This window comes from Chelmon rostratus, chromosome 12 (genome assembly GCF_017976325.1).
Source record: "Chelmon rostratus isolate fCheRos1 chromosome 12, fCheRos1.pri, whole genome shotgun sequence".
NCBI lineage: Eukaryota > Metazoa > Chordata > Actinopteri > Chaetodontiformes > Chaetodontidae > Chelmon > Chelmon rostratus.
In genome coordinates this window covers 11,956,252-11,983,152 of record NC_055669.1, presented here as the reverse complement: position 1 = coordinate 11,983,152, position 26,901 = coordinate 11,956,252, and the positions used below count along the sequence as shown (strand labels likewise).

Below are 26,901 nucleotides of genomic sequence, written 5' to 3'. Positions count from 1 at the left end.
ACCAGGCATGTGGAATCCATCCGTTCACCTTTTCTGCGTCTCACAAAGACACAGCGATTGAAACCAAAGATCTCAAAGTTGGACTCATCAGACCTAAGCACAGATTTCCACTGGTCTAATGTCCATTCCTTGTGTTTCTTGGCCCAAACAAGTCTCTTCTGCTTGTTGCCTCTCCTTAGCAGTGGCTTCCTAGCAGCTATTTGACCATGAAGGCCTGATTTGCGCAGTCTCCCCTTAACAGTTTTTCTAGAGATGGGTCTGCTGCTAGAACCCTGTGTGGCATTCATCTGGTCTCTGATCTGAGCTGCTGTTAACTTGTGATTTCTGAGGCTGGTGATTGGATGAACTTATCCTCAGAAGCAGAGGTGACTCTTGGTCTTCCCACCTGGGTTGGTCCTCATGTGTGCCAGTTTCGTTGTAGCGCTTGATGGTTTTTGTGACTCCACTTGGGGACACATTTAAAGTTTTTGCTATTTTCCGGACTGACTGACCTTCATTTCTTAAAGTAATGATGGCCACTAGTTTTTCTTTAGTTAGCTGATTGGTTCTTGTCATAATATGAATTTTAACAGTTGTCCAAAAGGGCTGTTGGCTGTGTATTAACCTGACTTCTGCACAACACAACTGATGGTCCCAACCCCATTGATAAAGCAAGAAATCCCACTAATTAACTCTGATCTGGCACACATGTAAAGTGAAAACCATTTCAGGTGAATACCTCTTGAAGCTCATGGAGAGAATGCCAAGAGTGTACAAAGCAGTAATCAGAGCAGAGGGTGGCTATTTTGAAGAAACTAGGATATAAAACATGTTTTCAGTTATTTCACCTTTTTTTTTTGTTAAGTACATAACTCCACATGTGTTCATTCATAGTTTTGATGCCTTCAGTGAGAATCTACAATGTAAACAGTCATGAAAATAAAGAAAACGCATTGAATGAGAAGGTGTGTCCAAACTTTTGGCCTGTACTGTACATATTGTATCACTGGATTATTATTATTACTGGTGCATTAACATGTTATAGCTGGTTAAGACCAGGGTTTTATCACTTTACATACAGTTGGGTAGCTTTAATCTAAAACAATGCATCATACATTGTATTAAAAAAATGTGCACATTTTTCTAAAAAGTAGCACCAGCTAAATTAATGTACAGAAATGTAGTGAAGGTTAAAATCACATTCTCCTCTGAAATGTAGCAAAGTAGAAGAAGAAAGTAACAACAAAACAAAAAAGAAAGAAGAAGAAAAAATGCAGTAAAGGAGTTTAAAAATGAGAAAGACAAATGAATGCCCATGAGGTGTGGCATCAAGAAAAGCCAGTTCCAGGCACTCCAGTGGATGGTTACAAATAAAAGTCTTCAATAGATATGGGTTATCACAGTATAAAAGTACATCAACTAAAGCAGAAGTGCCTTAACAACTGTCCTGAAACCCAGAATCTGAGATCAATATATTGTTACTTTCAACCACTGTGTATACAGGCCTGAATATGCTTTGTGCCACAATAGTATAGGGTCTATTAAACACTTCTGACTGAGTAAACCAATTCACCGGTAAAATGAACCAGTCTCCCGTTTCGCTGAGGGACCCAGAGATGCCTCATTCAGGACCCGTAACGCTTTCTTGTGTGCCACCTTTGCTTGAGGAAACACCGCCCTCTAGTGTCGACCAGCGGTGCTGCGCTGCAGGAAATAATACGCAATGTGTTTCTGACTCTCCACCAGCGCGTCCTGTTAGATGAAGAGATTAAATTTCCTTTCTAATCTATTATTACATATCACGGGCAAGATGGCTGAAAAAAACATATGAAATAGTTCACTATAAGGATCGGAACGCGGATTATGCATATGGTTAATCCAGGGATTATTTATTTCACCACTTTTCTCTTTTACCATCTTTCCTGCTTTTCCGCAGAAAACGTCGAGTAGCGACGCAACCCGCGTCGCTCCGCCCTCGATTGCTGCAGTTCCCTCTGAAGCACTACGGAATAGCCAATGCATGGAGCAGTCTGCAAAATAAAGTAACTGGAAACCCTCTTTTTTACCGCGAATGGCGAGCTCATATTCGGATTCTAGCCGGTTTTATTATTGATCTTCAGTATGGATTAATAATCAGATCCTGACTGCAGGACGACTGGTCTGATCTGGTCGCTGCTTTAACATTATCGCTACGATGTATCAGATGTTACGGACGTTTTTACTACCAAATGCCCGGTGCTGGGATGCCGACAGTGAGAGGTCATACCAGACCCTGTTCGAGAGGCTTGATACCAATAAAGATGGGAAGGTGGACGTCGCTGAATTGCGAGCGGGCCTTAAGGCGATGGGCATATTCCGCCTGGGTGCTGCACAGGTACAACCTGAGGGGCCGGGGGGTCCTGTACAGGCAGGAGTCTCAGGGCTTGGCCTGCTTGGCCATAAATTCCTTAATAGTGTGACTGTCGCTTGCTGTGTGTGTGTAGACGTGTATTACTCAGTTTTCATTATGGGGACGTCCTTATGGGGACAAAAAGTCCACACAATCCATCTTTAAAGTTTAGGGTGAAGACTTGGGGTAAGGGTTAGGGTAAGTCTATAGGAAATGAATGTTAGTCAATGGAATGTCCTCGGAAGTGATGAAAACACGACACTGTGTGTGTGTGTGTGTGTGTGTGTGTGTGTGTGTGTGTGTGTGTGTGTGTGTGACTCACCCAGATACTACAGGAGCAGGCAAATGAACCACTACATTGTATCTCTCCTCTGCAGAAAATTGTGTCATCTGGTGACCAAAACAAAGATGGGAGTCTCGACTTCAACGAGTTCTCCAAATATCTGAAAGGGCACGAGAAGAAGCTGTGGCTGACATTCAAGAGTCTGGACAGAAACAACGACGGTAGGAGATGTGGGAAGCAGCTCACTGTAAAAGTGCTTGGCACGAGTGTTCACACATAATGTCACGTACCAGTGTGAATGTTTACAAAACCACCTGTCTGCTGTTTATACTGCAGCATGTTTGAGTCGAGTTTTCTGTATTGCTTCAGGGCGTATTGATGCCTCAGAGATCCAGCAGTCCCTTGCAGAGCTGGGCATAGACATCAGCAAAGAGAACGCACTGAAAATATTACAGAGGTATTAAATCCATGTTCATATTTACAATCTGGCCAGAAATATTGGCTTTATCTGGTCGCCATAGCGCAAAAGTTCACAGGTTAAAATGTTTCTGTGTCTTTCCTTAGTATGGACATTGATGGGACCATGATGGTGGACTGGAATGAGTGGAGAGAACACTTCCTGTTACACCCAGAACAGAACCTGGAAGAGATCATACGCTACTGGAAACACTCCTCGGTACGGGACATGTACACACAGGCAAATGTAGACAAATACAGACAGAACAGCAGTGGGATAAGTCACGTGTCTTCTTGTCCTCTTGTGTTGGATATTATGGATTTTCTTTGCAGTCCATATTTTGGCAGCAGCTCTGAAAGACTAGACTGTCCAGCAAAATTAGGTCACGGCACTTCACTCTGTTTCCCTCTGCCTGCTTCTTCAACTCTCCTTAGCGCAAATAAAGATGAGATGAGATATTTGCTCCCTCATGATTAAAACAGTGCCTCTCCTCTTTATCTAAATGTTTACTACACTGCACATTTATGGTGTCTTAGATAACAAAACCAACTCACAACTAACTGCATGAGCCCTTGTGTTTCCCTGCAGAGTGGCATTAAATTGCCACGGCACCATGTTTGGCACTGCCAGACACCTTTATGCTTTTGGAAAAACACTGGACATGTTTATCTGAAACAGCTAAAGCACGCAAGACGAGGGTTCAGGCGGCTCAGTGATTATGATTTCACAAGCACTTCTAGCCAAAGGACAATGTGCTCAATCCATTGTTTCACTGTTAGAACAAGCAACTGCTGCAGGTTTTAGCTTTAGCTTAGTTTCACCTAATATACAGTGAAAGGAAGCAATGCCGTGCTCTCAGTGTTTTCACTTCCTTGAAACCTTTCGTTCAAGGTTTTGTAAATGTTGCTCTCTCTCCAGCATACAGCTAGTAATTTGGCTAGATTGACCAAAGTGTTGTGCTGCATCACTGCAAAACTAGACTCTGAAAGGAGAAGTGCTTGTGAAATGTACCTTCCTGAGAATACATTACATTCTCAAGGGCAAAACATATCTGAAATCCGAAAATAAAATACCATGCAGTATTTATTATGGCCATAAATTCACACACTACAAAGTACACATGTTTATAGCTCTGGCAAGATCACTTACGCCCAGAGACATCTCTTCAATTTGATCTGTGTCCACAAATAAAATGATTTGAGTAAATGTGTTCATGTCACCACCAGGTGCTGGACATTGGTGACAGTCTCGCCATCCCAGATGAGTTCACAGAGGAGGAGAAGAGCTCCGGTGGCTGGTGGAAGCAGCTTGTCGCAGGTGCAGTGGCGGGGGCCGTCTCTCGCACCGGTACTGCCCCTCTGGACAGAATGAAAGTCTTCATGCAGGTGAAATATATGGAATAAAATGCATTTTTCCCTTGGAGGGGCAGTTAAGAAATAGATATGAGTAAAACTGTCCTGCAAACCTTGTATATTTCTACTGCAGGTTCACTCTTCTAAGACCAACCGGATAAGCCTGATAGGTGGCTTCAAGCAGATGCTCAGAGAGGGAGGAATAACTTCACTGTGGAGGGGGAATGGGATCAATGTTTTAAAGATTGCGCCAGAGACAGCTATCAAATTCATGGCATATGAACAAGTAAGCTCTAAACTGCACCTTTTATGTACTTGATGGTATTCATTTCAGTTTTAGAACATTATACATATCTGGACTACATATTCATATTCTTGCCACTTGTGTGTTTTTTATAGTATAAGAAGTTATTATCATCAGAGGGCAAAAAGATTGAGGTACACAAGAGGTTTATGGCTGGCTCTCTGGCTGGGGCCACAGCACAGACAGCCATCTACCCAATGGAGGTAGGACAACTGTTGCATCACTGTTTCATCATAATGTCTCATTCATGCCCTAAAATATAACGAAGTCAGCTTCTTATAGTTTCCCGCAAATCAGGAGACTCTGTTGGTCCGTTGAGACTTTTTTTTTTACTTTCTCCCTTTAAGGTACTAAAAACTCGACTGACCCTGAGGAAGACTGGCCAGTATTCAGGAATGTTTGATTGTGCCAAGAAGATCCTGAGGAAAGAGGGTGTAAAGGCTTTCTACAAGGGCTACGTTCCAAACTTAGTGGGCATCATTCCCTACGCTGGGATAGACCTCGCTGTTTATGAGGTATGCACGCTTTGGAACTTGTCCTGCCCCTTTGGTGATATTTCACCACACAGTGCACTTTGTTAAATAAACTCATTTATATGCACCATAAAACAGTTCATGATGAATTACAGGGCTACACTCAGTTTAATCAGGGAAATTAATTTTTGTGCCATATCCTGATGTACTGTAGTTTAGTCTCTTTTCCAACCCCCTGTCACCCTTTCCCGCTGTGTCTCAGAGTCTTAAGAACGCCTGGTTGTCGTACCACGCCAAAGACTCAGCTAACCCCGGAGTTCTGGTGCTGGTGGGCTGCGGGACCATCTCTAGTACCTGCGGCCAGCTGGCCAGCTATCCTCTCGCGCTTGTGCGCACACGGATGCAGGCACAAGGTAAAGTCTGACATTTGAAAACAGTGTAATATCTTTCATGATAGGCAAGATGTTGTTATGTGGTGACAAAGCTCTGTCAAGGCAGCTGTTGCCGAGTAAAGCGTACAGTACAAGAATAAAAAGCATGCTTTCAGGTGTAACACTGCCTCCCTAACTTCCCTCTTCCCTCCAGCGTCTCTGGACGTGTCAGACCAGCCCTCCATGAGTAGTCTGATGAAGAATATTCTAGCCAAAGATGGCTTTTTTGGACTCTACCGGGGCATCCTGCCAAACTTCATGAAAGTCATTCCTGCTGTCAGCATCAGCTACGTGGTTTACGAATACATGAAGACTGGCTTAGGAATCTCCAAATGAAGCTGCAAGCCAATGCAAATAGAACATTTACTGACTTGAAAATGCCTGAAATAACTCCCAAGACAGCGGACAGACATACAGACATACAGGGTGTGACTTTCACCAGCTGGCACAGGAGTTCAGTGGATGGAAAACTGTATGTATCCCACCATGGGCTGTCTGTCAGTAGCTAAAGCATTTATCAGTTGTGGTGAGCATGCTTTAATTCTTATCCTTAATTCTTAATTTACACAGTGTCCCAAACAATGCTTGACACAAAGACAGTACATGAATACAAAGATGAAAAGTAGAAAATATAACACTTATTGGGTTGTTAAAATCATCCGACCGTTACTATTTTAGAAGTGTGATCAAGCCAAAACAGATGGTAGCTCAGTGAAACATACTGTCATGCATTTTTGGTAGCAAAATAAATATTTTCTATGGAGAATGTTGGAGCTGAAAGTGAAGAGCTAATGGTCTCATTTTATTCAGTATGAGGAAAAATGACACTGAGCCAGTTTGAATGCTTAAGCCCACACCTTTTAGAGGTAAAGTAACACTTTTCTAAGTTGTAAACACCTTCCCCACAGTGACATCAGCTGCAGTCAGCAGCTGCCGGCTAAAAATAACTGGCCCTGAAAGATCAATAACTTGTTAACACTGGAATACCGCGTGCACGAAGACACGCGAATCTTGTGCAATGTGAAAATCACTAATTCCACATTCTGTGTGTTATTTGATAGTCATTTACATGTGCCTTACAGCCACTCGATGTGAACTTTCTGATATCAGAAGATGTGTTTTTTACTGTATATATATATACTGTATTTATGTACTGTATATATATCTTTTTTCAGTTATGGTTATGTATGGGTGAGGATGATGGTTATGACATGACAACACAAAAACAGTAATAACTAGTGATTGGACTGAAATACTGTTATTAATGGCATGTTTTTTTTGTCTTGTGTCACTTCGTTTCAACACATCAAGACGTCCACCCCCAAAACACACACGTTAGCACACACACCCACAACAGCAACCTGGTGTATTTAACATTCTGTTCCTTGTTCTTCCAGAGAGCCCAGGGATGGGAAATCTTTATCTTCCATATAAGATGACAATCGGCCTTTTGTCTTTATCAGAAATTGCATGAATGTGGATTTTAAGAAACAAAAACTGGCCTTGATGTAGCGTTGGCTAACCTGAACATGTGGACACTTCATGTGAAAGTTTAAAATGGTCTGTGCAGGAAGGCTGACTCCAGAACAATGGTTCAGTGGTGTCATGTTCAGAGTAGGGATCACTGGTTTGAAGATCATTGAGATGTGTTAACAGCTCCATCTAGTGGTCAATAAAGAACACATGGACACGTTTCCATGCAAAACTGAGATGTGATGTACTGGTGTGTCAGTGGAATACAGGTAAACCAGATCATAGTAGTATTTAGACTACAGGTTTTTTTAAATCATCAGTTTAGGGGCATTAGACGTTTTAAGGTAATTCTACAATCTAGGTCATGGATCCTAGCAGGTCCAAAAAAAGAATCATGAAATTTAAATGGGCAGCAATAGATGATAGAGATACTGCAACAAATCAAAAAAAGATTCAGATTCAGTAGAAGAATTAAGATCAATAAAATGATTGGGTCAGCTCTGTATTTGTGATTTGGTTTGGCTTTGGTAGAGAGGATTTTGGTCATCTTGCCAATCTCAAGTTCTCACAATTATTTCAATTTACTTTCATTCATAATGCAAAGGGATCTAGAAATGCGTGTAAATCCTTTTAAGATAATGAAAAAGGACTCCTCCTGAGATTAAGAGGAAGGCAAAAATGGGTTGTATCTTAATCAACCAAATTAAGGAATGTAGCCTGTGAAATTATTCTGGAAATGATTATTTTCTCAATTGATTTACCTGCACAGTATGCACACAAAATAGCAATAATATTGCTTATATCAGAACCCTTCCTGCAGCAAACCTGGGCTAACTGATACAGCTGGTAGAGTGTGCAGTGTCATACTACTTGTGCATTGATAGAGGTTCACTGTGCTCCAAGAAGAGGTTTGAGCACAGTGAACCTCATTGGTAAGGCTGTGGAAGTCTAACAATCGTAGTCTTCCATGAACAGGGCCTCAAAACATTACCTGCAAAGATGAATAATTTGCAAATTGAGGATTAGCAGTGTTTTTATTACTGGGGCTAAGAACACACGTATTAATATACACAGTCATTTTAAAAAGCTTAGGCAGATGAATCAACATATCACTCCACACAAAGCACCACCTGATACCCCCAAAGTCACACAAGAACACATTCGTTCTGCAGCTTGATGTAATTTAAATAGTACGTATCCGGTTTCCACTGTGCAAAGAACATATTACAATGTCACCGTATCTGTATTGCATATGTAAACAGTCTCTTATCTGTTCCTGCGGTACACATGTTTACTCCGCTGGCAGAGTTATCGCGGTCGTCCCTCACGCTGTGCTCATAGGTAAATTGTGCTACTAATTTGGTCCAAGCCGCACACCGTAGTTGAGGCACCATCGAGCTGCAGTGCTGTTGTTGGAAAAAGGTGAGCCTTTCGCCAAAACAAACCACACAAAAACACCCGCTAGTTTTGTCCGCTCTGTCGTTACTACACGGTAGAGTCTCCGTCGCGTTGTGTCAGTCAACCCAGACGTCGTTAATAAGACGAACAGCTTGCTAGTTGCGAGAGAGTGACAGCTAGCAGCTAGCTTACTGCAAGCAGCAGCTAAAGTTAAAAATATTTCGCTGTCGAGTGATCCGAGGCGGGCACAGCTGCCAGCTGGGAGTCTTTGGTAGGTCACAGCTAGCAAGTTATATGGACTTACAGCTTTTAGTTAATGGCATAATTCTATTCATTATGTTGCTAGTTTGTTAAGTTAAAACTTGTTGCTCGTTAAGTAGTTAGCTAGTGGGCGTTAACGTTAGCGCTGTTTTGTCTGTCAGGATGATTGTATTAACGTTTAGCGGTTGTTTTAACGTTAGCCTAATCTGTTCTAGCAAGTCCAGGTTCACATCTAAGAGGTAGGACTGCCACAGCCACTTGCTGTGAGGTTGTCTAGCCCACCGATAAGCCTTTTAGCCTGTCTGGAAAGCTGTTTAGCCTTATGGGAAAGCCAGACTGCAGTCATCATGGGTGTATTGGAAAAGAAAGTTACATACTACAAGTGTTAAAATGGTGTTTGCTATTTCAGACTGGCCACATGTCATACACCTTTATCACTCTTCTCCTGCTATAATAGTCTGTGGTTGTGCCTATCATGTGTCATCAATACAATGCCACAATAATACGTCAGATGCACTAACTGGGGCCTGGGTATGGCTTTTATTCACGCCAATTAATATCTGACACATTTGTAATCTGTTACCAGTTGGTCTATGTTGATGGCATTAGTCTTACATGACAGCAAGCAAATACATGGCAAAATATGTTGGAGCTCTTATCTTACCTAGGTGAATTAATGAGTTTGTTCATGTTGTGGTTGCTCCTTATCTCCATTACAGACCTCATAAAGAGGCATGAAATTGATGCCAGCCATTGTGTTGTTCAGGAATGATTCTGACTTGCAGTCTGTATCACACCTCTAATCTGCTTCTAGTTTTTAAATGGCTAGTTTATAATAAAATGAGAGTTTTTTACTTTCTGTGTTGTATGCAGCCTATAAGAAGGTGTCTTTTCTTTCCAGTAGCACCATAGATAGTGAGACATAATGGGCAACACAAGTGACAGGGTGTCTGGAGATCGCCATGGAGCCAAGGCCCACCGCTCAGACAGCAGCGGCAGTCACAAAGACCACGAGCCCAGCAGCAAGATGGTGGACAGCACAGATGACCCCAACATCTTCAACACGCATGGGCCAGAGTCCAAGGTGCTGCTGCAAAACACAGAAACAGAAAGACAAATTATTGTTAACAGTCTTGTTTGTTGTGCAGGAATTTCTTTGCCATTTTTTAGATATGATTTTTCAAAAGAATTGCTTATAATTGAGATATTACCTTATTGCTTTTAGGCGCTTGGAGAGAAAGAATTCACCCCAGATCTGGATGACCTGGTGAAAACTGGTCCTCAGGCTCGACCCACAGTCATCCGCTGGGCCGGAGGGGGAAAGGAGGTCTACATAGCTGGTTCCTTTAATAACTGGAGCACGAAGATCCCACTAAATAAGAGGTATACAGGATTTTTGCTATAAACGCCTTTGCATTCTAGGGATCCAATGCAACTTATCTAAGATTATACATGTTATCTCCAACTGTGTGCAGCAGTTGGAGTTTTAAGCCCAGTACTGCACTGATAGTATTTGTTTTCCTTTCTCCAAAGCCATAATGACTTTGTAGCGATCCTCGACCTGCCAGAGGGAGAGCACCAGTACAAGTTTTTTGTAGATGGGCAGTGGGTCCATGATGCATCAGAGGTACAGAAGTGTCATTTTTGTTTATTGTCATTTTCATATTACAAGTATACCTTCATTACATTGTTTTTTTTTCTACCACTGAAAGAACTAAAATGTAGGAAACAAACCTTTGCAATTTATATGTTCTCTTGAACATGGTTTCCAAAAGATTTTCCTGAATCTCAAACAACTGATTTAGTCCAAGATCTAGGAAGACATGAAAGGACAGGAACCTCCAATGAAATTAAGACATTTTAAGAGCCTTCACTAAGAAATTGACATCAAAATATCACCCATTACAAATCAAATTTCAAAGTCTTCAACCACTCCCTATAATTGTATAAATGCAACTGCACTCACAGCATTGTCATCGAAGGCTTTTCTAAAAAACCCACGGAAATGTGTGCCAAGTATTGTAAATAGTAATTATAAAAATGCTTCATCATTGCCTCTTGGTGCCTCTCTCTTTTGCAGCCAGTTGTAACCAGCCAGCTTGGCACTATCAACAACCTGATCCAGGTGAAGAAGTCAGACTTCGAGGTGTTTGACGCCCTGCAGGTTGACTCCCTGGAGTGCTCGGACACATCAGGTCAGCCTATGTCCACAATGTCCTCGCACGTTTTATACACATACATGTTTTTATGTTGAAAAGTGTCTTTTCTTGGCAGACAGCAGTTTGTTACGTCTCAATTCAGGTCTTCTTATAGATGGACGTGGATAGTGTGGAACTGTATTAATTGGAAAATTAAGGGACTAAAATTAAGGACTGGGCAGATCTGTGCAAAATCATTGTTGAGGTCCAGATTCAAATCTTACTACATAATCATTCTTGTGTTAGTTTTCATTGATAATTTTACTCACCGATTGGTCAGCAGTTATCAACTCATGTACAGTAAACATTGATAAAAACTAAAAAATGGTATTATGCTCATTAGTAGTGTAATTGTGACTGTTGCTTGTTTGCAGATCTGTCCAGCTCCCCTCCAGGTCCATATGGGCAGGAGCAGTACATCTTCAGGCCTGAGGAGCATTTCAAAGCCCCACCTATACTCCCTCCTCACCTCCTTCAAGTCATTCTCAACAAGGACACCAACGTATCTGTAAGTGTCTCCTCCACCTTACCTGTTGCCATATCCTCACACCTTGATTTGATTTGATTTGATTTGTCTTTGTTATTACTGATCGCCCTTTTCTCTGTGGTTTTCCTCTCGACAGTGTGACCCTGCCTTGCTGCCTGAGCCCAACCACGTCATGCTGAACCATCTTTACGCTCTCTCGATAAAGGTAGGCTCACTGGAAACAGCTGAAATACTTCCCATGCATTTCCAGTTGTTAAGGGCACTACGTAAAATATCATAGTCACAGAGGATAGTGCAGTATGTATGTTTTACAGCTTGCCTGTGTCTTGTGTTTGTGTCTGTGTAGGATGGAGTGATGGTGCTGAGTGCGACTCACAGATACAAGAAGAAATACGTCACGTCTCTGCTCTATAAGCCTATCTAAACCTCAACTTGGGTGCTCCACAGTGCTTATAGAGAGCAGCATGTTTGTATCCTGCTGTTTTTTGTTTTTTTTAATCATCACGTTTAGCCAAATCTTGCACTGAAACAAGTTTACAGGCGAGCTAAAGGCCAGTGGCTGTGACTGTGGCTTGGTTTTTCAAAGGTTGCACTTCTGTCTACATAGGGCTCTGAACAAAAGTAGCGAAGTGTGGTTGTGTGTGTGTGGAGGGTGTCAGAGGGAGATGAGAACCACACTGTGGCTTTCACCTGCGACATCTACAGACAGATAAGAGACTGACAAACTCACTGTGTGCATTCGAGTGTTTGCTGCACCTTGTGAATATATGCATGTCCGTGTGTAAAACTAGATTTCTTTTAAAGGGCGTTCTCCTACAATGAGGGCTTTTTGAGTGTTACTGATGTAGTTTGATTTTTAAGTGTTGTGTCGTCATATCCTTCTCAAAGAGGTTGAATTAAGTTTTAAACTAATTGACTTTACAGCATTTCTGGCAAGTGCATGCAGAATAACAGAGTGACTCAATCTGGTCAAAGTCAGGTCCAGGTGCTGAAGGGAGCAGCAGACCAAGTGCAATAACCTGCTGAATAGAGAACTGAATGGTAACTCGACATGGAGTCAGAGACAGTGAGCAACAGCTTATTTTGTCTGTATGTGCATATTATGTTCAATTTCTCACAGTTAAGCCATCATTCAGTGGAATCTACAACATGAACTAAACTACCAACAAGTGCAAAATTCCAGTTTTGTTAATGTGAAGGTCACTGTGGATCGAGTGCTGGTATGTTTGAACATGAAAGGCTCATTTTCCGGATGGGGAATGGTGGTCAGAGGTCAGTGTTTAGTTCTGCTGTTGCCTTCATTCTTACTTTCAGCACTTTAGCATCCTGTGAGCAGGAGTGTTGATATAAGCTTTAAACTATGCAGCACACAACTCTTGTACTGTAGCTTCTCTGGACTATAAAACCCAATTTTTGCTTCTTTTTTTTTTAAGATATGAACTTGCAGTGCTTTACGTGTGTGTGTGCATCTATGTTACGTTCTATTTATGAGATAGGAATGTACTGTATGAATCTGTTAAATGTATGACCGTACACCGAGGCGTGTACACCGAAACAGTTTCAACTTGCTGCTCTGCATGCATGAATGTCTGCAACTTGTGAGGATACGACACATTGACTGAGTGTGGTCGACATTTAGAAGCAGATCAGCCGCACACACCTCAAGATGTGATCAGCGGCATGTTTTCAGATGAAATTTACATGGCTATGATGAGAATAGACAGTTGCCATGAGTTTAAAAGTTGTATAAAGTTTGCTCACGTGTCTTTTTTCCAGTATAACCATTTAAGATAATCTGTATTTTAAAGTATGGTGGCTTTGAAAGTTATATTTGTCACTTGTAAGTTGTGCTGTTTAAATGTCTGCACATACATAACAGTGTGTACCCATGGTTGATACACTACAGACTTTTAAAAGGGGCTTTCATAAACCCTGTTGGTGTTCAACTAGACGCTCTGAGAGTATTTTTTGTGAATGTCGAGCCTAGCCATGGAGTTTTTGTCCAAAGAGTTTTTAAGACTTACAGATACGATAAGGGAGTATGGACAAGCGCTGTGGATGCCATGTGGTGTTTTAAGGCTTAAACCAAAACTTGAATTTTCCAACCGTTTCATGAATGTTTTAAAATGCTTTGCAGAACCAGTGGGGTGATTTCATTGTACAAGGGTTTACTTGTTTGCAAATAAAGAGGGGACATGCTGGTCCTGATTTCTGTCTCTCTGTCTTTTTCCTCTTTCTGGTGTAAGAAACCTGTATTCTGTATTCTGGGTTAAACACACTCGTGCATTTTCTTTATGCAAGTTTCAAGTTTATTCTAGTTCATTTTGGTGTATTAAAGGTCCAGTGTGTAGGATTTAGTGGCATCTAGTGGTGAGGTATGCTTCACTCCTAGTTCTGTCTGTCACTCTTATCGGCCTAGTTAAAAAACAATTGTGTTTTTAAAAGAGTAATCCAACCTCACTGCAGTGATGCAGACGTGTACTCCTGGGTTTGGCAGTGCACAGTGACATCACTCGTGGGTGTGGTCAGAGGTGCAAAAGCATGGTGCTAAGTTACTCTTTAATGAACCAACGTACAAACTTTTATTTACTCACAACAGCACAGACTGAAGCTAAATATCCATAGCTCCAAATAAAACAAAAAAGCAAACAAACTGGAACCAAAACAGAAATCAACAAACGTTTTACGTGTTTTATTCATTCTTTCCCAAAATCTTTCATTGATAATACTTTTGCCAACACAGCACACTGTTAACTGTCATCAGAAACAGGATCTATATGAGTCCTGTATCGGCTTTCTAGTTTATTATGCACAAACTCAGAGAAAAAGCTGCTTTCCAACCACGTAAAAGTTGCATCAATCAAATAGCGCTATATACATACGCAACTCAGGACTAACAATACATTGTTTCAAACTGCCGTTTGATTCCCTTCCTAATAACAAATAGCAAAAAGGCTTTGTTTACGCTCTAACAAGGTGCTTTGTTGATACGTTTCACAATCTTTCCAGTCATTGGCTTATTTTTACAGTAGACAAATCTTCAAAACTTTTCCCTTTCACCAAAAGGAAATATCAAACTTTTTTTAAACCTCTATTGAAATACTTGGCAACTTTTTCTGAAGACTCGAGCGCAAACAAAACCTAATTTGGCAGATCTCAGGTAGACGAGCGTTAGTTCAAGGCCGTTTCTACCACCGAGAGCAGATTGAAGAGGCTCTCAAGCTTATTTTAAAGGCAAGCGAAGCAACATTAATCAGAGCTTTGTTACAGGTGAACGATATTGTGATCAGTGATTTAGGTATCATGAAGGCATAGTTTGTGATTTCTTATCAGACACAGCCTATGTGACTAATTGATTCAAAGTGACACAATCCTCTAACAAACACTGCATATGAATCATACACTGCAGGAAGTGAATGTGGCAAACATACTCATAATACAATGATGTTAAACATCAAAAATAAAAGATATAAAGCTATTGCACAGCTACCCAGAAAATCAACTTTGCAAAAAGCAAATGTTGGATGTTATTCTCACACACACATACACACACACTGACTCAGGCCACTTTTGGGGACATTACATAGATTAAACCACTAATCCAAAAATTAGCTTTTCCCAATCGAGGACACAGCTTTTGTTTGGACAAGCTGTCCCAAATTAACTAGTCTTTCAGCCTGAAAATTTCCCCCAAAAGTAGGATAAGTCAGAAAAACAGGCACACATACGCTTGCACGCACACACACACCCAAACAAAAGTTAAGTTCACACAGAAAAAAGCTGATTATTTACAGCATAAAATGGCAAATGTACAGCAAGAAAACACATCAAACCAAATGTGAAGTTGAACTGTTACAAGTGAATTAAAGAACAATGATCCCACCAGTAGCCTGCCAAAGTTTGCATCATCTATATGAACTTGATAACCTATATTGCCATTGCCATGGGAATGCTAAGACGGCCTGAACCAAGAGAAATAACATAAAGACAATAGCGTACTGTATGGCCTTGTGGGAAAAATCCACTCTATTGAGTTTTGGTCCAAAAAAAGGAGCACAATTCGAAACAACCTGAACTAGCTGTCTAACGGTTACCATCTCTGTGGTTCTGGAGGCCCTCTGAAAACAAAAAGACACCTCGGTATCCCTACGGTCTGATCAGACCTGGGGTTTGTCATTCGCATGGATAAGGCAAGTCAAAGTGACAGTAAAGAGTTCAAAGTTCAAACTTTGGCAAGTAATGGCAATCCCCTGTTCCATAGCTTACATTTTACCAGTTACAATCTCTGTCATGCATCGACACTCCATAAAAACGTACAATCGTAACACTGATTGCATCCTAACTTTAACATGAGTGTGACTAATAATCCAGTGTCAAGCAAAGAAATAATAATAACCCGGTGCAGCATGATCACTCAAGAAACAACATCATTATTGCACATGCTCGTATGAGAACTCCTACAGAGGAGCTTGAATACGCGTGTTTAGCCTGGTTCCATTTGAGCACTTGAACCTCTTTTTTTTTCTAGTGTACATCCCGCTCACAAATCACAACCAACCAGACTGATGGAAGCCTCGAGCACTCCTGACCACACTCCCCTGCATTGGACTTATTCAGTCCTTCAACTTCAGTAGATGGATGCCAGAAAAGCACCATCAGGACCTAAAAGAGGAGGCTCGTGACTGAAATGGAACCTTTCTCTGGCTTTTGTTCTGCTATTCATTACCCGTGGCTGATGGCTGACTTACCATTCATAAGCTTCCTCCACAAATACAGTTACAGCTAGTACATGACTACTTAGCAGTGATAATTCCTCTACATTCCTCGACTGTGTGTAGTGATACATTGTCAGTGTCACTGTTCTTTGCATTGCATTTGCAAATAAATCTCGTTAATAAAAGTGCCACGAGAAGTAAACTTGCATTTCTGTGGCAGTCAAAGTTGAGGATGTCTTGTCTTTGAGTGAGCCGTTTTAGACCACACATATAGATACATATATGTGTGTGTGTGTGTGTGTGTACGTGTGTGCAGAATTCCTCTCACAAGCCACGATTAAACATGCATGAACATTTATTCCGTCCACAGGCTCTCAGGAGAGGATGCTCTCAGAGACAGATCTGAGGTTGGTATTACAGAAACGTTCTATTTGCAAGTTAAGTTCTTGCAAGTCGATGGTTGATCTTCCTAAATTTCTAAATCTTGTACAATTATCCTGAAGGTTTCTGTGATACAACCCCTTATGACAACATACAACTGGTCTGAGATCAGTGTCTAGGAGCATCTTCAACCAGCTCCATCAATAGGACGCACATCACTGAAGCCACCAGAGGCACATTTCAAACCCTTTCTTCTGTCACACACACGACAAGGCAAACTGCTGACTGTGTCACTCAAAGACAGTAGTACATGTGCTGGGAGGGGGTAGAGAGTGACAGATAATTTGCGAGGGGGGTAAAGGGAGTTTGGTAAGGCTCAAGGTGCAGATTATACTGTGCACATATTGCCTGGAGGAGGGAAGGACGGAAGCACTCTCAAGGCTGGACGGAGGTAAAGGCGGAGGTCAGGTGGGACAGGAGAGGCTGGTGTGGAGGGCTCGAAGGAGGGTGGGGGGTGGTGGGTCTGCTGTTTCAGCATAGAGGTCAGAGGTGGTGGCGTTGAGGCTGGTTCTTTGAAAAGTCTAAAGCAGGCATTGGCTGCTGCGCTTCCTCGCTACTGGACGTTGATTGGCCGCAGCTCCGGAAGCGCCGCTGGTCTTCAGGAAACTGCGATCAGCAGGCCGCCCTCTGGCAGCACCTCCTGGGTCCTCAGCTGGATTTACAGACAAAAGGAGAGAGGGAAAAAAAGATTACTCAACAGTCTTTATACAGACTGATAAAAGCTGCCAAGGTGAAATGCTGAAGAAATAATTAAACATGTTGCATTTTGGCTTTCTTGCTGAGAGTTAGATGAGGAGATTGATGCCACTCTCATGTCTGTAAGGTAAATATGAAGCTAAAGCCAGGCGACAATTATCTTATCTTAGCTAACAGCTAGCCCAAACCTGTGTAAGGGTACCATATCTGCTAATTAGTGAGCTTCAGAGGTGCAGTTAGCTAGCTGTTTCCCACTACTTCCAGTCCTTATGCTAAGCTAGGCTAACTGGCTCCAGTTTATGGCTTCTATTTGGGGTACAGACGCGAGAGTGAGTATCAGTCTTCTCAGCGAAGTCTCAGTAAGAGACAGAAAAAGTGTATTTCCCAACATGTCAAACTATTTCTTTAAAAACACCAGCAAGAGATTATCTCCTGTGCAGAGTGTTAGTCGTAATAAAACTCCCACCAAACAACCGGTTGCAGATGAAAAGCTGAGTGAGTGATTAGAGAATAAGCAATGATGTCGATCAAATCCTCTGTCCCTCACACACACACACACACACACACGCTTTGTTTTGTCGGTCCTGTGTGTCTGGTGGTGTGAATGGATCTTGGTGTTTATGACACCACTCTATCCTTACACTGGCACCAGTAAAACTTTACTTCAAGCTATCACACACATCTTTTTGCGTGTACATGCTTTAGCTATACTGTGACGACATACACACAGAATGGAAACTATGCAGCCTGCAGTTATATTGGTGCTTACTGTGGGGGTCTGAGGCTACAAATAGACTCAGCCATAATACAGGGGGAAAGAAGAAGAAGTAAACAGCACTTTAGTGCAGTGGCAGCTCAGTGGATGGGTGTGTATGCAATTAGGTGTCAGTTATGTGGGTTCAGAAACACACTCACAGCTTTTTTAAAGCCACTACTCATACTTAAAAATACAGTTATTTACAATAGCTGAGTAGTTGTAGAGGGATTTTAAGATCACACACCAAATACATAGATGCTGGTCATGGCAGTAAACAAAGTGACCACACACACGGCTCCTTTCCACCTCATTTCACCACTTTATCTACACTGAGAAATCCCAGGAGTGGTATAATGAAGTCATTCATGGAGCTGTGTGTGTGGCCACCTTGTTTTTTGGATTTTGGCAAGGCATCACCTCCATTATCTTCCATGTTTTCTATTTCATAAACACTCTAATGAAGCATAAATGCTAAAAATAAAAGTCGGTTTAACCAAAATGAAGTTTGCTTTCAGACAGGATGGGAGAGCGGTGATGTCAGCATGGTTAGAGAAAGCAAATCCACACGGAGGTAAAAGCTGCCCCAGACCACAGAGTCACCATCACGTTTCCATTTGCATCTACTGTTTCACCGGCAGGCTTAAGCTGCTACAGTCAGGCTATTGCAACACAGGGTCCGGGACAACGTCTACCTGTTTGCAAGATCACAAGATGTCAGACGATTACCAGCATAAGAGGAAGAGGAGGAGCTTAGAGAGGAGAGTCTAAGCTCATTCTTCTGAGGGATTTAAAGAAGGACAGGAGAGAAGAGACAAATGCAGGACGAAGGAACAAGTGAGACTGAAAGCCAAAAGTGATGAATTTACATCCGATATACTAAAAAAGCTCAGATAAGGACACCAGAGACGTCACAACACACAATACTGATACACATAACACCGTGAATCTATGACGTATGCACACAGATAATCTACATTATGTAAGATATCCTGGATGAGTCGGGGCCCACATGAAGCAGTGATTTTTGCTCACCTCTAAGTTTGTCCTGGCTTTCTTCAGCACATCACGAGTCCTTGACACTGCAAAAAACAGAAGATTTTTCGTTATTGTTATCACAAAACCCCAACCTGGACCCTGAAAGCAATGCTGTCTACTGAGAATCTCACTTCCTCACTCCTTCTGCTCAAAGCTCATTAGGTCTTCAGTTTTACACTCACCCTCTCTACATCTTTGCCTCTTACACTCTGGGCTCTATTGTTTAATTAACTGTATCCGACCATCTGCCTCCAGTGGCAGATCTGTGGCGCTACATGCTCACATCGTGCAGCTCTGCACCATTCAGACAACAGTATGATATTCCCGGAAGGACGATCCTTCATTTGTTGAGCTGTCGTTGTCATGCCTCACTGTGATTGGCTCGGCTGTTTCAGTGTGATTTTCACCCTCACTCAGCCCTTTTGCACTGTTTGCTGCCTCACATACAAGAACCAAGTGTCCCCAAGAGAGCCTGCTTTGTGTTGCAGAGCTTGCATGAATAAAATAGCGCCCTCAGCTTTTCACACAAACAGATTCACAGCATCACTTACACTGGTTGACTATGAAGTGCTCCATGCTCTCCTTAGTGCGGCTGGTGCTCCTCAGTCTTTGAACCGTCCCCTTGAGAACCTCTTCCTGTTCCGACATCCGCAGTTTCAGGGACAAGATCTCCTCCTGCATACACTGCTCCTACACACACACACACACAAAGCCACACGCATCACCAACCACATCCTTCCAAAGAACAGCCCGGTTGTAAGGTATCATAACATGTCCCAAACCTTCTTAAGGTTTTGGATGGAGGGATCAGTGCTGGGCAGTGCTGCTCTCCAGAACATCTTCAGCAGAGACATGGCCTCCTCCAGGATCTGCCTCAGAGTCTTTGTGTTGGACAGCAGACTCCTCACACACCCGTAGTCCAGGACCTGCATACAGCTCAGTTAGATACTTGTGTGATACTATTTTTTTGTGATTGTTTTGTTAAACGATATTCCTCACCAGCTCACTGCTCTGTTTCTGGCTGCCCTCCAGCAGTGGTGGGCTGAGGCAGGCCTGCAGGGTCGTCTCCATGCGCTGGACAAGGCTCCGGCCCTCCAGGACCTGCTGCTGCAGAGCACTGAAGTCATCCACGTGACCGATGGCGTGGCGGCCGTTACGGTTCGCAAACGATCCGTCAGGGGCCTCCCCCTCCAGCTCAGAGTGAGGGTCAAGAGGGTCTGCAGGAGACAAAACAGGTAGAATGTATTTTGGAAGATTTTTTTGTATTGCAGGAAAGAATTTTGTGGATTTTAGAAGTGATTAAAGCAATATTCTGTCAGTTATTGTTTTTGGTTGGTTTTTATTATTGTTACAGAGCAATACAGTCTCTCTATAATCAAACTAAGGGCAGATTAAGCTGCAGTCATGCTGTGCAGTGTGAGTCACACCATTGGCAGTACTATGGCTGTCATCCAGGTCTGAGTAGGGGGGACCGGGAGATCCACAGTTAAACAGACCAATGTCCCTGACTGGTGGAGACGGAGCTGGGTCTGTGGAGCACACATACACACAAAGCAGGCTTGGACACACAGTAAACCACACCACAGCACACTAAGCCTCACAATAACACAATAATACTTCTGTGTAGTATTGTGTCGGTGTCATATCAAGCAGCGGCTGTCTCACCATGCAGCAACTGTCGCCTGTAGAAGTTTTCTCTCTGAGGGCTGGCAGTGAGCGCGGAGAGGGAGGGGGTCCGAGGAGAGCCGCCACCCAGCTTCTGCTCCAGCTGCTTGTGGAGCTCCAGTTGTTTGAGGGCGCTGTTCTCCTGGACGCTGTTTTGCAGCTGGGCTCGCAGACTCCTCACCTCCCCGAGCAGCTCTCCCAGCTCCACCGGTAGACCTGGGAGCTCACACAGGTAGCCTGAAGACAAAATATGAGTGGACATGCCTCTGCTTCAACGCTTGTTGGGCTTTGAAAAGTTTCACTGTAGCAGAACAATACAATAAATCTTTGATGTTTGTCAGTGTGGAGATAATTTTGTCATTATTGCATATTTCAAACTGTTCTCATGACAAATTTTTGCTTGTGAAAAATTGAAACACTTATAGTGAAAATCTGAGCAGCCTGTGTTTGCTTTTAGCCTTCTCATCTCACTAGTCCCCTGTTCTTCTATGATGCAATTCTTAATTCTGTCACCAGATGGCGCCAAAGGAATTCCACAGCAAATCCAACAAAAAGTGAAATTGAAATTAGTTTTTTTATTTAAAAACGGGGTACATTAAGCATAGCTAGTGTGCAATGACTGAACTGACCTTTGTTGGCCTTAGTGCTGGAACACACTCGATCGTACACTTGGAGTTCACTCTGCAGGGAGTGGATGAGCTCTCTGCTCTCACACAGCTGCTGCTGCAGTAGAGACACCTCATGCTGGAGCCTGAGGATACGCAGATACAGTGCAGTGCAGTCAGAGAACAGTTATGTAAACACACAGAAGAGCACAGTTCCCATCTACATATCAGTCGCTGATTCAATCTGTACACAGAGCGAACACACCCACCTGTTGGTTTTCTCCTGACTGGCCTGTCGCTCCTGCCTCAGTATGTGTATCTGTTGTCCCTGCTCCTGACTGTGAGCCTGGACTCGTCTCAGCTCCTCCTTCCACTGCTCGGCCTCCAGCTCTGCTTGTTTCAGGCGGGCGCGTGCTGTAAACACCGCCTCACGCAACTGCGCCACCTCCTCACATGTGTCTGATGGGAAGAGGAGAGTCCAGATGGGTTAACATACATGTGCCAGAAGAATCACAATCATTAAAACCGAAGCTGGCTTTCACACGAAGCACCTGTGCTGGCCTGCAGGCGTGACTGGAGACCCAAGTTCTCTTCTTTCAGGACTCGGATCTCATTGGACAGTTGAGTGACTGTGTCCAGGCCTTGAATGTAGATGTTTGTTGGTGCCCCTGCAAAAAAAAAAGTATGAGTTATTTTATGTTAAATTTCAGAGAGAAAGAAATGATAGTGGTCGCAGTGTTGGGCTGCAGTACCTCCATCACGCCCAGTGGTGGCCAGCCTCTCTTCCAGCTGCTGTCGGAGCCTCTCATTGGTCCGAATGGACTCCTCCAGACGCTGGCGGAGACACTTCACCTCCCGCAGGTGCTCCTCTATCAAATTTACCCCTAAAAACAAACAGTATAAGAAAGGTTGAGGGGCAGCCTTTTGAGCTCATCATGACGCTTTTTTCCGTCACTATAGAGTCACACCTGCATGGCTGCTTCCTTGCTGGTGTCCCGGTGAGCCAGAATAGCCTCCGACTGGCTGAACCATGCTCTCCAAGTCCCACAAAGCCCCTCCTGTCACTAGACCTGAGTCAGACTTCAGCGAGTGGCCTTCAGCAATGCCACCCAGCTGATACTGTTGAAAGGCATGATGGGATAGCTGGCTGTAGCTGGCGAGGTCGTGCTGGTTGTGGGCACCAGGTGAGAGAGTGAACAGAGCCTTGTCATGGGGGACTGCAAAGCCTGTGACCACACACACACACACACGCAAAAGAGTGAGGAAGTGTGTGAAACATGACACATGCAGGACAACAGAGGAATTTACTGTGGTCGATATTATCAAAGTCTTTTATTTACACTTGTAAACTAATCTCACTCATGGCACACGCCCCCCCGGCCCCTCACCCCTGTTCCGCTCATTCATCTGTTTGTACAGCATGTCCAGCTCTGGGCGAACAGCGATCACAGACAGGGCCCTGGGCCGGGGGTCAGAAGTGACTTCCTTACCCCAGACGTCAGGGCCAGAGGGGACAGAGAGGGAGTAGGAGACGGGCTCACTGAAAAGGGCTGGAGGAGAATGACAGGAAGTGACACGTACAGAACATGACGGAGGAGGAGGAAAGAAAATGTGGGTACTCTGCAAGTCATAGCCAGCTGTGAGTCCCATACCTCTGGAGCACTGCCTGGTCAAACCCACAGGGGCTGAGCAAAGCATGTTGGGACAGCTGCTGGAGGACTTGAGGAAGCCATGAGGAGGAGGAGGGAGAGATGGACGGACTAAAGGACGGGAGTGGAAAGTGACAGGGTAGAAGAGGCATTTCACAGACAGGAGAGGTGAAGGTACGATTACACTTAAACAATACCGTCTCGTTCTGATCCAAGTCCTGGCTGCCGCAGCCGGTGCTCCTCCTGATATTCTCTGGCGTCTAAATCAGAGCACAGCTCAAAGTCTTCATTGGTTCTGTACTCATCAGACACCAGGGAGGTTCTGTCTGATTGGTCGGTGGTCTCGGAGAGAGCAAGGCAGCTGGACGGGGTCTCTGGACGCTGCTGCAGCTTGGTGTGGAGTGACTCGATGATTTTATCCTTCTGCTGAAGCTCCTTACTCAGCCTACGTGTGCACACAAGAGGATCGACCATTACATTCTGAAGTGAATGCGATTGATGAAAAAAGAAGCATGTCCTTAATAGGCCACTAATAGCTGCCTGACGATGCATGGCACAGGTCACAACAAGACACAACATTACATCTATATGACAATCACATAAAATTAATGGCCAGAAAGTTTTTATGGAGTGCTACAAAATGTGCACATCATCCCTGAACAGCATAACATACAACAAGAAGAAATGAGAGTAGAGCTGCAGCGATTAGTCGATGAATCAATTAGTCAGTCAACAGAAAATAAATCAGGGACTATTTTGACAAAAGAAAAAGTTTTTTTTCTTTTTTTGTAATTTGTAAAATATATTTTTTAAGAAAAAGCTAAATTTGCAGGTTCTAGCTTTTTAACTGTGAGACTTTAACGCTTTTTTGTCATACACGATAATAAAGTGAACAGTTTGGGATTTTTTGACTGGTGATCAAACAAAACAAGATTTGACATACATTTGAAGACATCATATTGGGCTTTGGGGTAACAATACAGTGCATTTTTCACTATCATAATTAGAAAATTAATTGTTGAAAATAATTCTTTTTGCAGCCCTAAATGATGGTGAAAAAAAAAACAGCTGCCATTTTTGTATTTTATTCAACTAATCTATGTTGCAATGTATAAATCCTTAAGTATAGTATAGTATAGATGTATTAATCTTTAATTTCATTGATTTTTTTGATGATTTCAAGCCAGTCAGCTTGTGTAAGTTTTTACAATAGAGCTCTTAAAATAAATATGTGTACGTGAGGTAACTACATGCATACTCCGCTTACTGTTTCAGCTGTCGAAGCATGAACTCCCTCTCTCTCTCCAGCAGCATCCTAAAATAAGCTTTCTCTCTCGCTTGGTCTCGACCCATAGAAAAAGACCACAGAGACTCCCTGTATATGGAGCTGCTTTTAGAAATCATAGATTTCCACAGAGGAGCCATCGCAGCATGAGAATGGTTCAGAGAAACAAAGACTTAGTCCTTGATGAATGACAGCCTGAGCTGGGTAAACCTCATCTGTGACGATCCAACAAAAAAAATGCTGCCAAGATCTTTTGGTGTCTTCTGATTCTGGTCAAGACATGTTCAGCTACCTACTAAATAATATTAGTGTTAAGAAAGGGAATCTTTAACAAAATTCCCATAGATGAGTGGCTTTGCATAGATCCAACAGAAGCAGTCTTCTGTCAGTAAAGGACTGTCACACAGTCACATGGAGCCTCTTACACCCAGCTGGTGGGACACCTGTAAGTCTAGTCAACTAAAGCAACTTAAGAGTAAAAGCTCCATACTGTGGCCTGTGTGTGGATTAACAGCAACCTTCTGGCTCCTCTCCACCATAAGGAGCGGTGTGGACGGCTCCTTGTGTGCCACAGCGTGTCACATGACACAGTAAACTAATCACTCAGAGTAAGTGCTCTGCAAAGTAAGCCAATAATAACGGGAAGGGAGGTCCACAGATCTCTGTGCTGCAGGTGATACTATAGACTGTTTGCTGCCGAGGTTGAAATTTGCTAGTTCTGATTGTGTTGTTTTTTTTTCTTACAAGAGTTTATCAAACTATCCAGTAGGTAAAAAATGAAGGGCTTTGCGTGTGCATACAAAGAAACGTAAGTGGGATCTAATGCTTTGTGGCTTAATCATGTGGTAGATGATGATTCAGATCAACTTTAAGGTAAAGGCTCACCTGTCATGCATGTTTGCAGGTTTGTGCATGTTCAGTTATTAATCAGTGTATGTAAGTCCACTTAAACTTGTAACATAATACAAATGCTGTGTTTCACTGCAAAGAACACACGTTCATTTGAATACAATCACTGACTCACCGTAGGGCAAGCAACTCATGGCCTGTCTTGTCATCGTGGCTCTCTGCACCGTCGCCTGTGGGAATAAAAGAGGAAAATGACCATTTTAAACCACAAGAATGTGAAACTGTCAGACATGAACGTCTCTGCATGATGAAGGAAGTTCCTTACGTCCGCTGATCTTGGTGACTACTCTTTGTGCCAGGGCAGTGTTCTGTGCCAGCTGCTCTCTAAAGCTCTGACCCATGTAGTAATCAATATCATTGGCACGCAGCAGCTCCTCGAAGGCCTGTAAGTCATTGAGAATTTGCATCAAGTTTAAGAATATCAACTAGAAAACTGAACACACGAAAGCTGATAAAACGTGGTTTAATGAATAACTGAATTAGTGCAGGAGTGCTCGGAGTACCTTGGTGGTGTCACCCAGGTGCTGGGTGAGGATATGGCAGACTCCTTGTCCCTCTCTCATCCTCTGTCTCAGGTGGGACAGCTCACGGGCTTGTGTCTGGATCAGGGAGTTGTACTTCCTGTAAAGGGAGGAAGAGCACAGTATTAATAGAGATATTATATATACTTTTATGCTGTGAGTCATACTGTATGACTAACCATTCTCATGTCCATCTGTTAACTGATTCTAGATAAATTAAAGGTGCCTTACGGTACTCAGGGACAACAGAGCACCAGAAGTAACTAGGAACCCCTTCCCCTCTATCTTTACCGCTGCATCTCTGTCCACTCACCCAGGCCAGGTGGCACATTTCCCCTCCTCTGCTTGACCTTTGCCCTCCAGCCTGGAGCTCTTCAGTTGTGCCTCCAGTGATGCAACTCGTGCCATCAGCTCTTGAAGTTCCCTGCTGGGCTTGGACCCTGAGCGAGTCCCTTGTGTGTCAGACATCCAGCCTTCATCCTCTTCCACACCGCTGGGGGCCGGTGATGTCTCAAAGGCCCAGTTTACCTAGAAGGTGAGCAAAAACCCTCAGCATAATGGATCTAAAAGACCAGCCAGTGAGCATCCGGTTAATGTTACAGCACCTTGCGTGGGGTGCGCTCCAGGCTTGAGGCGTAGTCGCTGGTGGTAGACAGGGAGCGGACACGCAGCTGCAGCCCACGGATCACCTTGTGGCAGCGGGTCAGCTGTGAGCGGAGATCCTGGACCAGATGCTGGAGAGAGGCTGACTCATCCCCCAGTTCATACGCCCCTCTGTTACTGCTGCAGCTACCAGTGTACCAGCTGCCGCCCGCACCCTCATAGTCCTGTTGATGGGACAGCGACGTGCACATCTCCAGGTCATCAAACTCTGAAGGAGGGAGAGGTGGAAGAGACACATCGATGCAGGATTAGTGAGTGGTTGACCATTGGTGGTGTAATAGTTTGAGAGAGGTTCAGTCTGTTTGTCACCTGGGCTGCTGGCGTCTTCTCTCTCTGCTTCGTTCTCACTGCGACCACAAGTCTCATAACCAAGATCCTGGAGATCCACCTGCACCTGCTTACTGGCCTGCTGGACCGATGTCTCCGCTGCAGAGACATGATATGAACAATACTTACATCTTGTTGCTAAAAGGGT

The 26,901-nt window shown here is 43.4% G+C and overlaps 3 protein-coding genes across 9 annotated transcripts in view; 2 read left to right on the top strand and 1 right to left on the bottom strand.

Moving 5' to 3' along the window:
* Positions 1 to 1,915: 1,915 nt before the first annotated feature.
* Positions 1,916 to 7,452, top strand: LOC121614704 (calcium-binding mitochondrial carrier protein SCaMC-1-like). The gene is made up of 10 exons (XM_041948715.1): positions 1,916 to 2,353; positions 2,746 to 2,872; positions 3,021 to 3,108; positions 3,216 to 3,327; positions 4,335 to 4,493; positions 4,594 to 4,746; positions 4,860 to 4,967; positions 5,112 to 5,279; positions 5,500 to 5,650; positions 5,823 to 7,452. Exons 1-10 carry the CDS (start codon positions 2,174 to 2,176, stop codon positions 6,002 to 6,004), a joined length of 1,428 nt encoding a protein of 475 aa, XP_041804649.1. The 5' UTR covers positions 1,916 to 2,173; the 3' UTR covers positions 6,005 to 7,452.
* A 1,025-nt stretch (positions 7,453 to 8,477) lies between these two features.
* On the top strand, positions 8,478 to 13,687 carry prkab2 (protein kinase, AMP-activated, beta 2 non-catalytic subunit). Of its 2 annotated transcripts, none has more exons than XM_041948885.1 (8): positions 8,478 to 8,563; positions 9,702 to 9,884; positions 10,026 to 10,183; positions 10,334 to 10,427; positions 10,881 to 10,995; positions 11,373 to 11,506; positions 11,622 to 11,690; positions 11,832 to 13,687. In XM_041948885.1, exons 2-8 carry the CDS (start codon positions 9,726 to 9,728, stop codon positions 11,907 to 11,909), a joined length of 807 nt encoding a protein of 268 aa, XP_041804819.1. In that variant the 5' UTR covers positions 8,478 to 8,563; positions 9,702 to 9,725; the 3' UTR covers positions 11,910 to 13,687. The 2 variants fall into 2 exon arrangements, with proteins under 2 accessions (XP_041804819.1, XP_041804820.1); XM_041948886.1 differs by having other exon boundaries at positions 8,511 to 8,563; positions 9,705 to 9,884.
* A 367-nt stretch (positions 13,688 to 14,054) lies between these two features.
* Positions 14,055 to 26,901, bottom strand: part of LOC121614513 (myomegalin-like) — a 38,016-nt gene continuing 25,169 nt past the window's right edge. For 2 of the 6 annotated variants that reach the window (XM_041948418.1, XM_041948413.1), the window contains 22 exons: positions 26,736 to 26,852; positions 26,369 to 26,634; positions 26,077 to 26,291; positions 25,746 to 25,863; positions 25,508 to 25,625; positions 25,358 to 25,412; positions 23,246 to 23,493; positions 23,052 to 23,159; positions 22,788 to 22,949; positions 22,368 to 22,625; positions 22,152 to 22,283; positions 21,951 to 22,067; positions 21,669 to 21,858; positions 21,424 to 21,545; positions 20,795 to 21,031; positions 20,557 to 20,658; positions 20,129 to 20,346; positions 19,912 to 20,055; positions 19,681 to 19,819; positions 19,127 to 19,173; positions 18,821 to 18,872; positions 14,055 to 17,293 (listed from right to left, as the gene is read on the bottom strand). In XM_041948418.1, coding sequence (XP_041804352.1) covers positions 17,163 to 17,293; positions 18,821 to 18,872; positions 19,127 to 19,173; positions 19,681 to 19,819; positions 19,912 to 20,055; positions 20,129 to 20,346; positions 20,557 to 20,658; positions 20,795 to 21,031; positions 21,424 to 21,545; positions 21,669 to 21,858; positions 21,951 to 22,067; positions 22,152 to 22,283; positions 22,368 to 22,625; positions 22,788 to 22,949; positions 23,052 to 23,159; positions 23,246 to 23,493; positions 25,358 to 25,412; positions 25,508 to 25,625; positions 25,746 to 25,863; positions 26,077 to 26,291; positions 26,369 to 26,634; positions 26,736 to 26,852 — 3,296 coding nt within the window. In that variant the 3' untranslated portion in view covers positions 14,055 to 17,162. Of the gene's footprint in view, positions 17,294 to 18,786; positions 18,873 to 19,126; positions 19,174 to 19,680; positions 19,820 to 19,911; positions 20,056 to 20,128; positions 20,347 to 20,556; positions 20,659 to 20,794; positions 21,032 to 21,423; positions 21,546 to 21,668; positions 21,859 to 21,950; positions 22,068 to 22,151; positions 22,284 to 22,367; positions 22,626 to 22,787; positions 22,950 to 23,051; positions 23,160 to 23,245; positions 23,494 to 25,357; positions 25,413 to 25,507; positions 25,626 to 25,745; positions 25,864 to 26,076; positions 26,292 to 26,368; positions 26,635 to 26,735; positions 26,853 to 26,901 lie in introns of all 6 variants that reach the window. The other 4 variants (XM_041948414.1, XM_041948416.1, XM_041948415.1 and 1 more) reach the window with 4 other exon arrangements.